We start from the raw sequence: 17127 nt of genomic DNA, 5'->3' as shown, positions 1-17127 counted from the left end.
GAAGGGATATCAAGTACTTTTATATTCATTACATCACATGACATCACTTACATTTCATTGAATTACATAAGTAATTCAATTTAGGAATAGTTGGCATTTGAATATTTGTTTTGAAAACTGCTGTAGGAAATATTTTAAGTCCAAAAAATGTTTCAAGATAGTTTTTGAATTACAGTTTTTATCTAGTAATTGCTAAGAACCTTTATACTGTTGATTACTGCACTCCATTCAAAAATGAAGGTAGTGATCAGATTTTCCGTGTCTTAACAGGTAAGAAACTCACAGCACAATTGGCTCAATAACACAAATCAGTAATCTAACAGTCAATATTTGATCATAAGGAAAGGAAGAAGTGAAAGAACTGTTTATGGTAAAAGGAAATTTAGAGAAGAAGGGCCTTGAAGGAAAGGAATGGTAAAATCTAAGACCTTGAGAGAACCCGTGTAAGGAAGAGAGGATGGAGAAATACTGCTTAGGAAAGTTCTGTGCGGAGAAATTCTTCATGAGCTTTACTTCAAAGCCAGTAATTGAACTTTGAGGCTTCCTCCATTCTTACATCGATAAATTTCTACAAGCAACTCACTCCCCAAATAACTTTTTAAAAATTGTACAATCTAAATGTAAACTTCTTCATTGAGTCCATCATGGCATCCTTGGTTGATGTTGCTTTCAAATTATGGAGATACCTCAGAATTACCTTTCATTTCCCAAATTTACTAAGAGTGTGCAATATATTTTAAACTTTAAATTCACGAAGCTCCTTTAGGGTGGGCCTTCTAAACTTTCACGTAGTGATATCCTTTTGCCTCTGAATCTGTCCATTTCTTTACAGTCACAGTGGTGTGTTCTAACCACAACTTAAAATCATTTTCTCCTTCCCTTTACATAGTAGTGCCTGTACACTTCAGTAGATTCTGAGAATTAGTTTGAATGAGTGTTTCCAAAGTCTGTTTAATGTCAATCTATAGTTGCTGTAAAGCAGCCAAGGACTCTGATGTGGCTGGCACTCAGTGGCAGGTCTTTAAATGTCCCAGAGTAACTGTCCCCACCTCTCTCCTTTCAGTAAGGTTTCAAGGCTAAAAGCCTTGTAGAGTCAAGAGAAACTAGAAAATATCTGTTCAGAAAGATATTTTAGACATTCTCATTTACTTAAACATAGACAATGTGATCTGTTTCTCAAATGCATTCTCCCCTCAAAATGAAATTACATACTAAATACATTCTACATGCTAGTTCAAGAGCTTTCTGGTGGTAGTCAGGAACCAACATATCTCTTTGTGTGCCCACTTTGCCCCTTTACAATGTAAGCTTAGTATTACCAGTAGTTGTGATAAAAATAATCTCTTGCTCAGCCCAAGATGATGTAATGGATCTGTCATTAAGGTGCTGTTGAGGACAAAGATCCGGAAGTGAAAGCATCTAACAGAGACCAGGGTGAGAAAGAAGCTTATGGATCTCTGTCTGTTAAATTTGTAATTCTTCCAAGCATGCACATATGTATAAATGCACTTGACATATATATTCACAAAGAATATTTCCATCCCACAAATTACAAAAGTCTTTGAAAGATAGAGATGTGTATAAATAAGTTTTCTATAAATGTAGCTCAATGACTTACATAAACAATTAGCTATAATTTTAAAAATGAGCTATTTAGATGCTTTGCTTTAGTAGTGAATGTGTTTAGCTACAGAGATCGTTTAGCAATAGACATCAGTTAAGTGAGCCACAGGCAAGTTGATTTGAAGTAAATTTACTAATTTAGCTGATTAAAGATTTGTTAAGTCTTTCTTTTCAAAGAAGCCTCAAAGCCTTAAAACTGAGTGCTCATCATTCTGGTAAAATAGGAAACCCACATGTTTTATTACTACCAATTAAAAGATACTGGAAATGAGAAATTAAGCGAGTACAGACCAAGGCTAAAAATAAATATTTCTTTTCTTTACTTTCTGTTTTTCAGACAGGATCTCACTCTGCTGCCCATGCTTCAGTGCAGTAGAACGATCACAGCTTACTACAACCTCCCCTCCCGGCCTCCCAGGTTCAAGTGATTCTCGTGCCTCAGCCTCCCAAGTAGCTAGGACTATGAGTGGGTGCCACCACACCTGACTAATTTTTGTATTTTTAGTAGAAACAGGGTCTTGCCATGTTGTCCAGGCTGGTTTTGAACTCCTGAGCTCTAGCAATCCAGCCACCTCAGCCTCCCAAAATGGTGGGACTATAGGCATGAGCCACCCAACATGACCAAAAATAACTGTGTCACTGGGAAGTTTAGATTGCCTAAAGAAAAATATAAAAACATTTTCATAGATTTTTCCCTTAGATTTTCAAGACAAGAATGATTAAAACACTACATTATAATATCTGGCAGAGGTTCATTTGATCATCATATTTTTAGAAATTTAATGCAAAAGAGAAATGCAAAACATTATTCTCTAGATCAGTATTTATACTTCTTGTGGTGACACTTAATAACTCTGGCAGCTTTCTGAGTAGCTGGCAGTTTCTACAAAATAAGCCAAATAAGGAGCACAACATTACTACACTATATCATGTCATTTTCTTCTAAAACAGAAATATTGAACTTTCACCACATGCTACTGTACAGCAATGCTATGGCAACATCTTCGTAGAGTTCCTACACTCCTTGGAAAAGTAGGATCTAATCAGCACAAAAGGAAATAAACTATCATCATTGCTGTTGCTATAATTACCTAGTTGGCAAAATAAGCTCTATACAGAATCACACATTAAAACAAATTTGCTTAGGAAAACTAAATGTTTTATTTCAGCTCAGCTTATATTTTCAAGTGAATTGGTTAACAATTAGAAAATAAATTGTTGATAAACGTTGTATTATGTTTATTGAATTTTTATTTCTGGTTAAAAAGGTTAACCGCTTTCGCTGCGGAATATTTAGAAAATATAGATTTCTTTCTTTAAAAATAGTTAACCATAAGGAAGCCGTAATTCATCATTAGAAGACAGAACCTTTTTTTGTATATCTTTTACTTTATAGTATTTTGATATTTTTTCTCTACTGTAGACACATTTGGGATTTATTTCCAACTTACATAAATGCATCATAATAACTCTAACTCCATAGGATTTTATTATCAATAAGGATAGATTTTAAAAACATAATCAAAATGTTCACATTTTTGTAATTACTTAATGTGGCAAACATTTTGTTGATACTTAAATTTGTTCAAACAGAGGCCAGCAGTACTGTAGATATTTCTGAGTGATTTCAAAGAATGTACGGGAATATACGTCTGTGTCAATTCTTTAAAAGAGTAAAAGGAGCATCTGTAATGCAGCACAATTAATCATGAAGAAGTAAACCGATGCAGGAATTGCCTGTACATATTTTCAAAGTACATGCAGATGTGTAGATTGAATTACAAGAAAAAGACCACTTTCTAATAAGGCAATTGACATAATTATTTTGTAAAAAATACAAAAGTGCAAGAACATACTTTAAATATTAAGTACAAGCTTAATGGAAGAGTCTGTCATGTAATCAGCAGACAAAATGAGCCACAGACCACATTTACATACTTAGTTTAAAATAGAAACAGAGTCCCAAGAGAATAGAAACAGAGTCCCAAGAGATAACCATTTTACTGCTGCCCAGTTGAGGAGAAAACAATTTAAATACTTCTACATTAAAGTTCAGAAAGTCAAGGCGGCTGCTACAGAACAAAAACACTAATGATAAGGGAAAAAAAAGTTTTCCCAAAGAGGAACTTGACATGAATTAGATATTGTTAATTACTTCAGACGGCCCAAGTGAAAATTCAAACTTCTTTCTCGCTCTTGGCCTTATTTCATGTTCTCACTTTCTAAGCACAGTTGGTTTTCATGTTAATCAGGCACAATCACCATGTCTAATCGACTGTGGATCTAGATCCTTACCAGATCCCGGCCAATATAAGTTAGCAGTGTAACGGTTATTTTGTGGTCCATTTCTTTGGAGGAATACGTTGTGTTTCAGTTAGCTGACTATATACATGACAGTCAACTTCCAGTCCATATCTGGATGCATGCTTGAGTTGACTCTGAATCAAATAATTTCTTCTAAATCAAAACTAAATATTTATATTAATCGAATGAGGCTTTTATAATGTATTCCAAATCAAGCATACATTTCCAGAGAATGGCATAATTGAAACCCATACTAGAGGGGAGTTATTCATGGATTTGGGTTGAAACTTTCATCTTAGTACCTCTACTTATAGCAGATTGAGAATTAAAATCTGAAGAAAACTCTCTTAGATAAGACATTTGTAAAATAAAAAACTCACTCACCATTCCGACTCTCTTCATCAATAGCAACTATGGTAGCTGGTGGTCCTCCCCTAGCTAGTTTGCAATCTAAAGAGAGAAAATAACGAAAAGTAAGAATTGACTGCAGGGGCACACACACTGAGAAAAAATTCATTGAGGTGTATATTAATATTTAAAAAGGAAAATCTTGCAACCTAATTAATACGCGTCACTACTTTTAATATTATTTAAAAATATTTTATAATAATGACATAGATTCCTTACCACATCATAATACGGTCACTTTGTGCACCACAAACTACTCAAATCTTACTGAGAAAACACCAGCAGGCACCACTGGAGAGTGGAAGTCCTTCAGAACAGAGATAATGTGATGGAAATTTAACCCAAAGAAATAACATAAAGGGATGATTAACAAGGATAAATTGTAATTAAAACATCACAACAGAAACAAACATAATTGGACTTTAATTGTGATAAAGGGTCTAATTAGAGAGAGTGAATAGAATTTTAATAATGTTCTAAAGAGAATGAAACAAAGGCAGACAAGCAATGTTCATGAAGTTGTTTGGGGTTTTATTTTTGTCATCTTACCCTCATATTGCCAGTCTGGAGTCAAAAGTATAGAGTCATCAATGGAAGCAGATCAGAAAAATGGAAGAAAGAAAGGAAGAGAGAATATATGTATATATTTAGTGAGAGATTTAAAGATATAAAAAGCATTATACCATAACATTATCTAATGATTTGTGGAAATAAAATATATAAACTTCCTATCAGATTTTGTACTTCTAATATAATACTAACACATTCACTGGATAATACACATCATTAGCATTTTAAAAGCCATTACAAAAAGACTTGAAAATAACATAAATTGCTATGTTTCTTACGAAAAGATAAATACGAATTACTTATGAACAGTGTGTTATCCGTATGCTGAAAAAACTTTAAGAATAGTGCCTGTCAATCAGTAGTGATGATTAATTCATTATTTCAAACACTGATAATATCCTGCCAGGTATCACATGATAATGAACATAAAAATAGTATCATGAGCTATAACATCTATGACAGTTGAAATGTGAAAGATTTGCCTGCAGGATGTCAAATGTGCATCTCTGAGACGTAAAGTACTCTCCTAGGAAATACTCTGTGAGGCTGAGAGGGCTATGTCACGCAGTTATACATACATGGCACACTTCTGTACAGCAGTGGAAATTAATTTTGCTTAACGTTTTCCAAATTCGTGTGTTATTTGGGAAATAATTTCAAGGTTTATTTACTCATTTATTAAAATTCTGCCATTTATTATGTATATATACATGAAAAATTAGGCCTTTGGGAAGCACTGTTCTGTATTGTAAGGTATGTACTCTCTCATATGAAAGCAAAGAAGCTGGGAGAGCTACAAATTTTCTCTCTTTATACTTGTCAATATTCAAGGAGTTCCAAGTCATAACATTTTCAGATCTAAAGTATCTCATACTCATTATGCCTCTTCCTCTCCTTATGCCCTCCGACAAGAGCTCAGCACTACATTATTTGTCATCTCTGCTCTTGATTTAGTTTCCTCGCTGATCTCCCAGAAGTCTTGTTCTCATCCTGCATTCATCTATTCCTTTCATGGGTATGATTTTCATGTACCCAAATCAAAAGTGAAATAATGGCAGTCCTCTGAACAAAAACCTTACGTGTTTCTTTTGGAGAAAAGGGAAAAAAAAGAATCAGAAGAACAAAGTTTCTTCACATGGCCTCAACATCCTTTATTGAGAATTAAGCAACCTGTCCTTCAATTACATGAATACTCTTACTGCTGCTGGAATGTACCTTGTATCTTAAGGAAAATTTTGTTATCTAAATTCATTGTCACCTTTTTCTGCCTAGGAAATCTCTGCTTCTTTTCGTAGAATTAGATATTTCATATATTTGCACTTTAGTGCAAATTAATTTTGATTAAAGCCTTCCAAATTTTCATGTTACTTGAAAAATGACCTCATCATTTACTTGTTTATTTATTGTTTTATAAAATTCTGACAATTATTATGCACATAGAAATGAATAATTCGGCTTTGGAAAGCACCGTTCCATATTGTAAGGTATACACTCTCTCATATGTACTCACTACACATATACACACTCATGTCACTGTGTGCCAATGCCATAATACCTACTGAAAATGGATAAAATGTATGTATTTTAGTGTGAATATTGGTAGAGGAATAAATATTTAAACAACTTTATGGGCAAGCAGAATATAGAAAAATAAAAGAAGGGGAAATTTGGATATAAATATTTTTAAACCTTTTTACAGTTTGTTACTATTAACTTTAAAGGTAGGCTTTATGAAGCTAAGTCAAATAATATTTTCATATTCCAGCCCTTCCTCACTCTCCACCTTAATTTCTCCACCAAAGTTAATTCTCCATTCATACCAAACCAAATTTATGTGTGTTGCATCAACTGTTAAAGCATACTTTCCATTCTTCTTCCCCTGGTTAATTTTATTCCTCTTTCAAGAATCTGTCAGGCATCAGCTCTTCTTGAAAATCTTTCTCATTGTCATTGTAGATTAAATGCTTATTCTCTGTATTCCTGCAGTACACACTGTATCCCATTGGACTAATTGTACCATTGGCAAAATACTAACATGTCTTTCTGTCTCACAAGAGTTCCTTCAGACCAAGCCTGCATCATTTTCACCTTGGTAACCTCAGAACCTGATCCTGGTCCTGAAAGAATGTTTGTTGACTTTTTCCACACTGTAGCCTGCCAAGCTACAATCTTCCATTAAAACCTCTCCATAATAGCTGCTCGAAAGTCTGTGTTCTCACTAACCCCTCAATAGCAGAAACATTCCAGAAGAAGCTTCTTAACTACATTTTCTCCTGCTACAGTACCCTTGCATAATTCCCACGAAGATTTATTCTTTTAGTAGATTCAAAATTCTCCCCAATAAAATATTTTTTGTATACTACATATACTTCTGGATAAATACAAAAATAATTTAAACTTTTTGAAGACTCAAAACACAAAATGAAAAGAGGTTAGTCAGACACATAATAAACAATCTATTAATAACATTGTTCATAATTAAGTGTTTGTTTTAAAATGATGCATTCAAGAAAGTATAATGAATTAGTTTTGAAGTACACAAAAGCATTTTTAATAAGAACAATTATATTTAGAATTGTCTAGAAAAGAAAGTAACTTGGAGGTAACAGTCAACTATATATTATGTATGAAAATATCCAAATGTAAATCAAAGGGAAGACTAGAAAGCAATTTGGGGGATGGGGAGATTGTACTCTGTGGTCTGTGGATCATCTGTCTGCCACAGGAAAGTCAGGTGAACTGCTGATACCTGTACCTTGGGAATGGACCTCCTTAATCTATTTAATTTCACCCTTGACTGTCCCGGTTAAATCACAAATTCATTGTTTTTCATGCCTAAAGTTTCTAGCCTGTTAGGCCTATACTCATTTTTCATATCCAATTTGTTATAAAGTACAGGATGTGAATATGAATACCTGAACGCTCAGTGTGGCTTGTTTCTGCAAACTTGTCATAATGCTAAAAATAAGCCATATATTTAAAAATATTCATATGCAATAGATGGGATATAAAATCCAAAGAGAAGAATTAAAAAGACAAATAATGCCTGATCTCACAGATACTAAACCTATGATACTCTTTTCACATTGTAGCCTGAATTTTAAGAGCATGTTACAGAGAGGTCAGACAAAGGCTTTTGAATATCTAGGATTTCCCAAACATGCTCATTTTGTAAAAATAAGAGGAAGCAACCAGGAAATAAAATTCTATTCCCACTTTAGCCTATTCTCAAAATGTTATTTTAACATTGAGCAATGTGTTTTCAATAAAACTTCAAAACTATTTACTTTAAAAAATATATTAACATAGTAATTGCCCCATATGTTAATAACTTGTGTATTGAATTTTCTATCCATATTTCTCTTCTGAGCCTGGGTCCCATTTGCCCAGACAACTTCTGTACTTGCAATTTCAAAGTTGTCTTCAATGTAGCACTCCAAATCACATCCCAGTTGCTATCATAGCCCAAAACTGGACATTTCCAATATATATTATTTCAGCAAATGGCATAATTCTGCACCAAGCTGCATAAGCCAGAAACTAGGAAGTCACATTTCACTTTACCCATTTTTCTAGCTTTCCAAAATGCATCAATCAATACGTCTTGAATTTAACTCCTAAAGAGAAACTTGTGATATCCACTCATTGTTTTCAATCTGCAGTAGTATCAGACTAATACTATCTCTTAACTAATCAAATAGGTTTTCCTAACTGCTTTCCTTACAATCAATCTTGCCCTTACTCTAATTTAACTTTCTGTCTTTAAGCAGAGTGATCTTCATAATGAAAACCTTGCTTATTTTAAAAATAATTTACCATTTATTTTAGGTTATAAGCTAAAATACTTTGGCCATCTACAACTCATCACAAATATGATTCTAGAATGTAAACTAACATTTTATATAACCTACAAAGTCCTGCACAATATACCTTCTCCTTCCCTCTGCAGTCTCATCTTTCTATTTTCTCAAAACATGTTCCTATTTTCTCAAAACAAAATAGTTTTTGATCCCTTGACTAGGTAAGGTGCCCCTATATACACTCTCGTAACTCTGCCTCATAATATCAATTTATGATTACTTGATTCTTCACAGAAAGAAACTCAGTGATAACATCGACCTTGCTTCTATTCCTCGTGGTTGTGTCCACAGGGCAGATTTTCCTGGCACATTTTTGATTCCAAGCAATTATTTACTGAAGGCAAAAACGAAGGGCCTCAATCAAATTTGTAACAATAAAATTAAAAGAACACTCTGTACATTAATTTCCTTTTTTCTAATTTTTCAAATGTCTTTCTCAAATGAAAGTACAGCAGGTCCTTGAATGACATTGTTTTACTCAATGTCATTTCATTGTAACAATGAAAAAAACAAAAACAAAAACAAAAAACAAAAGACAACCAATTCCAGGCCTGAGTCACTATCTGTGTGGAGTTGGCAAGTTCTCCCCAAATCTGTGTGGACTTTCCCTGGGTACTCCAGTTTCCTCCCACATCTCAAAGATGTGAATGCTAGGTTCATTGGTATGGCTACATGGTACCAGTGTGAGTGTGGGTGTGTGTGTGCGTGGCCCTGAGAAGGAATGATGTCCTGTCCAGGGTAGGTTCATGCCTTATGCCCTGAGCTACTGGGCTAGCAGGCTCCCTGATGGGAGGCTCTGAACTGGTAAATAATTATCTCGCTTTTTTTTTTATTAATCTTTCTTAAATGAATGTATAGCTCACACGTATTTCAATATTTAATATAAGAATTTTTTTGTCTTTATTTAGAAGTGTTGTGATGTTTCTGTAACCATAACTATGCCATGGGAACTGAACTTGTTTATATTTTGTTTAGCCTATAATAAAATTGGGTTTCATTATATGTCATTTCCTTTAAAGTCTCAATTTCCAAGAACTTATGGACAATATTAACTGAAGACTTACTGTAATGAGGAAAAAATGGACGGATAATTTGTTGTCTAAAGATAAGGTCATTGGTTATATCTCAGCAGATGTGAAAGGCTACCAATAAAGTAACAAAGGTGCAGAGAATTCTGCAAGACTTTGAGGTTATTTGGAACAAGTTATGAAAGATTAGAGAGAGCTCACAATCATAAAAGGAAGTGATAAAAAAAGGAGAAAAATATTCACCTGCTTCCAATTGTCTATAATTTCTATTAGAATTCCAAGCTGTTTTATGATTTTACCAAATTGTATCTTAAAGGAATAAAACTAAGAAATTTCAAATACTAAAGTTTAAATTATGTCAAAGATCAACTTACCTTTTTTTGTCATCTTAGAACTTTTAAGCTATTCCTTACAAGCTGCGTAAATCACCAGTGAACTCTGTGGCACCCAGTAGAGTATTTGACTTAACATAATCACTTAATTTATTTGCTGAATTAGGAAGTATCTTCCTCTATGGAAAAGTAATAAAATGAATAATCTATCAAATCCTTAGCTTTAACCATTTCAAATCTTTTGGGGATTTAAGATATTAAAGAAATGGATTTCGAATATATTATAGTGGTTGTGAACATGTGCTTTGGGGTCACAAAACCTAAGTTCAAATCCTAACTTTGCTTTTTAACAGTTGTATAATATTGGACAAATTATTAACCTCTTGTATTTCATTAATGGGGATAAGGGTAATTACAACTAGCTCATATATTTTTACAACAAGGACAAAATGAGAAAATCTATGGTAATTTCTTACAGGGGTGGCAAAATGTACAGGCAGAATAGGCATACATTTGCTTTTTATAGTATCCTTATTTTCATGAGGAATATATTTGAATAAAATTTTTTTTTCTATTTTTTTTTCCTTGATCAAAGGGCTGATAGTAAATGTAGTAAATGGACCTTAGCTTTCCCAAATATTCAGTGATGGCAGATCTCAGTTATATACGGGATTGTGAAATGTATTTTTATTAAGAATAAAAGTAATTACAGGAAATGTCACTGGTGGTCTGTAGGGACAAAAATTTGCTTGAATTCCTATGCCAGATACCAAGCTAGATATACTCTGATGGATTAAATTTACTAGGGAAAAATAGACTCCTTGAACTTGAAGCTTAAAAAAAGTAATGGGGTTCTCACACTCCTCTACTGGTCCCACTATGTCCCTGAAATGTGTCGGTGAGATTCCACAGAAAGATCAAGGAAGAGTTGCAGATTTTGTGAAACCTCTATTCCTGTCAACATTTCTATATTATCAGTTTGGTTATTGAGAGTCATCTAGTCTCTTGCTCATGTGTTTGCATTTACACACAAACACACACACACACACACACACACACACACACACACACTGAATCTATTGCTAAGTTCAAAGCAATTTGGCCCCCCTTTCAAAGAGGGTACTGTGTTCTCTTCACATTTCATGCTACACAAGCGTTCTGTTTTCAATTTGCATGTCACAAGCAGCAGCAGAGGGACTGTTCTCATTTTTCCTGTTGATCTTTGGTATATTCATCTTCAGGAAAATATACACAAGAGTGAAATCTTAAGACAGATACTGCTTGTTTTACATTTTGACTGCTTCATCCAAAAGAAAAAGTTTGAACTTGAATTTATAAAATCAATGGAACAATAATCTAAGTTATATGATCTAAAGTTACAGTCAACAAAGTAACGGAAAAAGACAATGATTGAACAAAACCAAAATAAACTGAGTAAACTTAAGGATATAGCAAGTAATTCAGTCTCAATTCAAGAATAGGATATGCTACTTGTGCTTAGTCTCTTGGCATCACTACTTCCTGATTTTGGATTTCACCATGAAAGGAGCAAATGATATTTTATGTACCTTAGTGTCAATATTAATTGAATTATATAATTTGATGAAGACTTTCTAACAACATTGTCTAGTAATACCCACCAAATTCATTCATGGTAATTACTCAACATCATTGCTATCACCAGCACAATTTACTATAGAGACCATAGCTACCTCAATCTGAACTTTTAAAAAACAATTTCCTATTATTTCGTTTTATTCTAACTAGTCTATCAACAACAGCAGACTTGCACATAAATGGCATTTGGTCAGAGACAAGAGGGTCATACTTATTCTTAAGAAGTTTAAGGTTCTGAGTGATAATAATAATAAATGATAAGCCAGGGGCTTTAGGAAAAAGGCAGGATATGAAACAAATTGTCAGTAGGAGGCTGCTCCTAAGATGAAGTATATAATTTTAAGATTGCTTTTGTTGATTGAAAATATTTTTATACTTTCTTATAGTTTTATGTAAATAGTGTCAAAACATGTTAGTCTTTGTATTCATACATAATTCTCTTACATATAATTCATACCACATGAGTTAGAAACTGTTTCGGTTTTCCTTCCATTGTGGGTTACGACTCTTCTTTTCTTGTCTAAGCTTCCAACAAGCAACCATGATTTCATTTGAGGAATTTAAAATGAATAGAACAATTCCTGGTCCAAGGTATAATTTTACCACTGACATCAAAAGAGGCCATACAATGTCGTAGTTATGGCAATCATTTAAAAAAACAGGAAACAACAGGTGCTGGAGAGGATTTGGAGAAATAGGAACACTTTTACACTGTTGGTGGGACTGTAAACTAGTTCAACCATTGTGGAAAATAGTGTAGCGATTCCTCAAGGATCTAGAACTAGAAATACCATTTGACCCGGCTATCCCGTTACTGGGCATACACCCAAAGGATTATAAATCATGCTGCTATAAAGACACATGCACACGTATGTTTATTGCACCACTATTCACAATAGCAAAGACTTGGAATCAACCCAAATGTCCATCAGTGACAGACTGGATTAAGAAAATGTGGCATATATACACCATGGAATACTATGCAGTCATAAAAAAGGATGAGTTCATGTGCTTTATAGGGACATGGATGCAGCTGGAAATCATCATTCTCAGCAAACTATCACAAGAACAGAAAACCAAACACCGCATAGGTGGGAATTGAACAATGAGATCACTTGGACACAGGAAGGGGAACATCACACATCAGGGCCTATTGGGGAGGAGCGGGATAGCATTAGGAGATACACCTAATGCAAATGACGAGTTAATGGGTGCAGCACACCAACATGGCACATGTATACATATGTAACAAACCCGCATGTTGTGCACATGTACCGTAGAACTTAAAGTATTAAAAAAAAAAAAAAAAAAGAACATAGCCTTGGAGACAGACTGCCTAGGTTAAATACTAGTCACATTTAGCACCTTGCTCACTCTTCAGACCTTTGAAAGTTAATTAAATTCTCTGAAGCTCAGTTTCATTATTTGTAAAACAGATGTTGTTTTAGAGAGTGGTGTCTGGCATATGGAAATGCTTTCTATGTTATTGTGAGGTAAAATTTTAATCTAACCAAATGAGCAAATCACTTAAAATAATATGTCTATTTTTTAAAAAGCAACGATTGTCACGTTTTTTAAATATTTCAGTAGTAGTTTCTTACATTTTTAACATTCAAAGGAAAACCACGTTTTATTAGTAGATCAAAAAAGGAATGGGGCATATGCTAACTTTTTAAAAAGTAATTTCAAATTTTCTTTTATATTTAGGAGGTACACAATATACAGGTTGTTATCTGGGTATACTGTGAGGTTTGGGATATGATTGATTCCATTACCAGGTAATGAGCATCGTACTCAATAGATGTTTTTTAAAATACTTGTCCCTCTTCCATCCTCTCCCCTTTTCAAGATCTCCAATGTCTGTTATTGCCGTCTTCATGTCCATGGCTATGCAACGTTTAGCTGCTACATATAACTGAGAACATCAATTATTTGGTTTTATGTTCCTGTGTTAACTTGCTTAGGATAACAGTCTATAACTGCATCCATGTGGCTGCAAACGACATGTTTTCATCCTATTTTTATGGCTGCATAGAATTCTATGGTGCATGTGCACCACAGTTCCTTTATTCAATTCGCTGTTGATGGACACTTAGATTGAATCCATGTCTTTGTTATTCTGAATAGTACTGCAATGAACATATAAGTGCATGTGACTTTTTGGGAGAACAATTTGTTTTCTTTTAGATATATAACCAGTAATAGGATTGTGGGTCTAATGGTACACACGAAGAAGAGCTGGTACCAAGCCTGAAACTATTCCAAAATATCAAGGAGGAGAGACTTCTCCCTAACTCATTCTACAATATCAGCATCACCCTGATACCAAAACCTGTCAAAGACACAAGGAAAAAAGAAAACTATAAGTCAATATTCCTGATGAATATAGATGTAAAAATCTTCAACAAAATACTTTCAAACCAAATAAAGCTGCACATAAAAAATTTAATCTACCATTATCAAGTAAGCTTCATTCCTAGGATGCAAGATTGGTTCAATGTATGCAATTCAATAATTGTGATTCATCACATGAACAAAATTAAAACAAAAAACCATAAGGTTTTTGAGAAACTCCAAATTTCCACATTGGCTGAACTAATTTATATTCCCACCAATAGTATACAAGCATTCCCTTTTCTTCACAGCATTACCAGCATCTTTTGTTTTTTGACTTCTTAATAATAGCATTTTGACTGGTGGGAGGTAGTATCTCATTGTGGTTTTGATTTGCATTTCTGTGATGATTAGTGATGTTGAGCGTTTTTTCATGTTTGCTGTCTGCTTGTATGTCTGTTTTTGAGAGAGGTCTGTTCATGTCTTTTGCCAGTTTTTCAAAGGGGTTATTTCATTTGTGCTTGTTAAATTGTTTAAGTTTCTTATAGATTCTGGAGATTAGACCTTTGCAGGTGCATAGTTTGAAAATGTTTTCTACCATCGTGTAGGTTGTATTTTTACTCTGTTAATAGTCTTTTTTTGTTGGGCAGAAGCTCTTTAGTTTAAATAGGTCCCACTTGCCAATTTTTGTTTTTGTTGCAATTGCTTCTGAGGACTTGCCATAAATTCTTTGTAAATGCAAATGTAAATGCAAATAGCATTTCCTAGGCTTCCTTTTAAGATTCTTATAATTTGAGGTCTTACACTTAAACTTTTAATGCATGTTGAGTTAATTTTTGCAGATGGTGAGAGTAAGGGTCCAGTTTAATTCTGCATATGGCTAGCCAGTTAACTCAGCACCATTTGTTGAATAGAGGGTCCTTTCCCCATTTCTTATTTTTGTCAATTTTGTCAAAAATCAGATGATTGTAGGTGTGTGACTTTCTGGATTCTCTTTTCTGTTTCATTGGTCTGTGTGTGTATTTTGTACCAATAACGTGTTTTGTTATCAGTACTATAGCTTAGAGTATAGTTTGAAAAAAACTATATTGTTTTTGCTTAGGATTGTGATATGGTTTGAACTTGTGTCCGCATCCAAATCTCATGTCAAATTCTAACCTCCAATGTTGGAGAAGGGGCTGGTGGGATGTAATTGGATCATGGGTGCAGGATTCACCTTTGCTGTTCTTGTGATAGTGAGTGAATTCACACAAGATCTGGTTGTTCTGAATTATGTAGTACCTTCCCCTTCATTCTCTTCCTCCTACTTTGGCCATGTCCCCAGCCATGCTTCCTCTACAGCCTGTGGAACCATGAGCCAATTAAACCTCTTTTCTTTATAAATTACCCAGTCTCAGGTATTTTTTTTATAACAGTGCAAGAACAAACTAATACAGATTGCTTTGTCAATTTGGGTTCTTTTTGTTCCATATGAATTTCAGAATTTTTTCTAATTCTGTGTAAAATAGCATTGAAAGTTCAATAGGAATAGCATTGAATCTCTTTATTGCTTTGGAGATTATGGCAATTTTAACAATATTGATTCTTCCAGTCAATGAGTATGAAATGCTTTTCCACTTGTTTATGTTATCTATGATTTATTTCAGCAGTGTGTAGTTCTCCTTAGGGAGATCTTTCAGCTTCTTGGTTATATGTACTATCTAAAAGCCCTACTTAAAAGGCACAGAGTGATGGGTTGGATAAAGTAACAACACCCATTCATCTACTATCTTCAAGAGACCTTTCTCACATGTCATGATCCCCATAGGCTCAAAGTAAATGGCTGGAGAAAGATCCATCATGCAATCAGAAAACCAAATGGAACAAGGGTCACTATTGTTATATCAAATAAAACAGCCTTTAAACCAACAACAATAAAAAAGAACAAAAAAGAGCATTAAGTAATGATAAAGGGTTCAATTCAAAAGGAAGACTTAGTTATGCTAACTATATACATATGCAATATTAGAGCATCCAAATTCATGAAACAAGTACTTTTAAACCTACAAAAACACTGACATAGCACACAATGACAGTGGAGGTCGTCAACACCCCACTGACAGCATTAGACAAATCATTGAGGCAGAAAACTTCTGCAGAAATTCTGGAGTTAAATTTGACACTTGAAAAATTGGGCCTAATTGATGTTTACAGGATACTCCATATATCAACCACAGAATATACATTCTTCTCATCTGCACACAGAATATACTCTAAGATCAACCATATGGTTGGTCATAAAGCAAGTTGCAAAAATTTCAAAAGAAGGTCTTTCCATAAAACAAGTCTCAAAGAAATCGAAGTTATACCAACCACATACCAACCACAGGGGAATTAAAATAGAAATCTATAAAAAGAAGATCTCTCAAAAACACACAAATATATGGAAATTAAGTGACTTTGCCCCTGAATGGTTTTGGATTGTAAGGCAGAAATTTTTAAAAATTCTTTTAAATAAATGAAAAAAGACATGAAAAATACCAACATCTCTGGGATGCGGGAAACAATATGTTAAGAAGAAAGTGTATGGTGCTAAATGCCTACTTTAAAAAGTTAGAAAAATCTCTGATTAACAATCTAACATCACATCTAGAGTAACTAGAAAAACAAGAACAAACTAATCCCAAATTTACCTGAAGAAAATAAGTAAATAAAATCAGGCCAGGACTAAATAAAATTGCGGCACAAAAAATCCACAAAAGCATCAGTAAAACCAAAAGTTGGTTCTTTGAAAGGACAAATAAGATCTATAGACCACTGACTATATGATTATCTAAACAAAGAACAAAACAGAGAAGATCCAGATAAGCACAATCAGAAATGACAAAGATGATATTACAACTGGTCCAACAGAAACACAAAATATCCTCAGAGACTATTATCAACACCTGTGTTCACACAAACTAGAAAATATAGAGGAAATGGATATATTCCTAGAAACACACAATCTCCCAAAATTGAATCGGGAAGAAATTAAAATCCTGAACAGACCAACATTGAGTTCCAAATTGA

General features: G+C 33.9%; 1 protein-coding gene across 16 annotated transcripts in view; it reads right to left on the bottom strand.

Moving 5' to 3' along the window:
* The window catches only part of PCDH15 (protocadherin related 15), a 1849154-nt gene that overhangs the window by 693442 nt on the left and 1138585 nt on the right, over positions 1 to 17127 (bottom strand). For 10 of the 16 annotated variants that reach the window (XM_033215225.1, XM_033215195.1, XM_033215172.1 and 7 more), the window contains exon 3: positions 4312 to 4377. The exons of 3 other annotated variants lie outside the window; for them this stretch is intronic. In XM_033215225.1, coding sequence (XP_033071116.1) covers positions 4312 to 4377 — 66 coding nt within the window. Of the gene's footprint in view, positions 1 to 4311; positions 4378 to 4884; positions 4900 to 17127 lie in introns of all 16 variants that reach the window. 3 more of the 16 variants (XM_033215207.1, XM_033215187.1, XM_033215125.1) reach the window with 1 other exon arrangement.

Source organism: Trachypithecus francoisi, unplaced genomic scaffold (assembly GCF_009764315.1).
Source record: "Trachypithecus francoisi isolate TF-2019V2 unplaced genomic scaffold, Tfra_2.0 Contig00586, whole genome shotgun sequence".
NCBI classification, from domain to species: domain Eukaryota; kingdom Metazoa; phylum Chordata; class Mammalia; order Primates; family Cercopithecidae; genus Trachypithecus; species Trachypithecus francoisi.
Note: the sequence above shows the minus strand (reverse complement) of the source record. Positions and strands in the feature narration are given on the sequence as shown.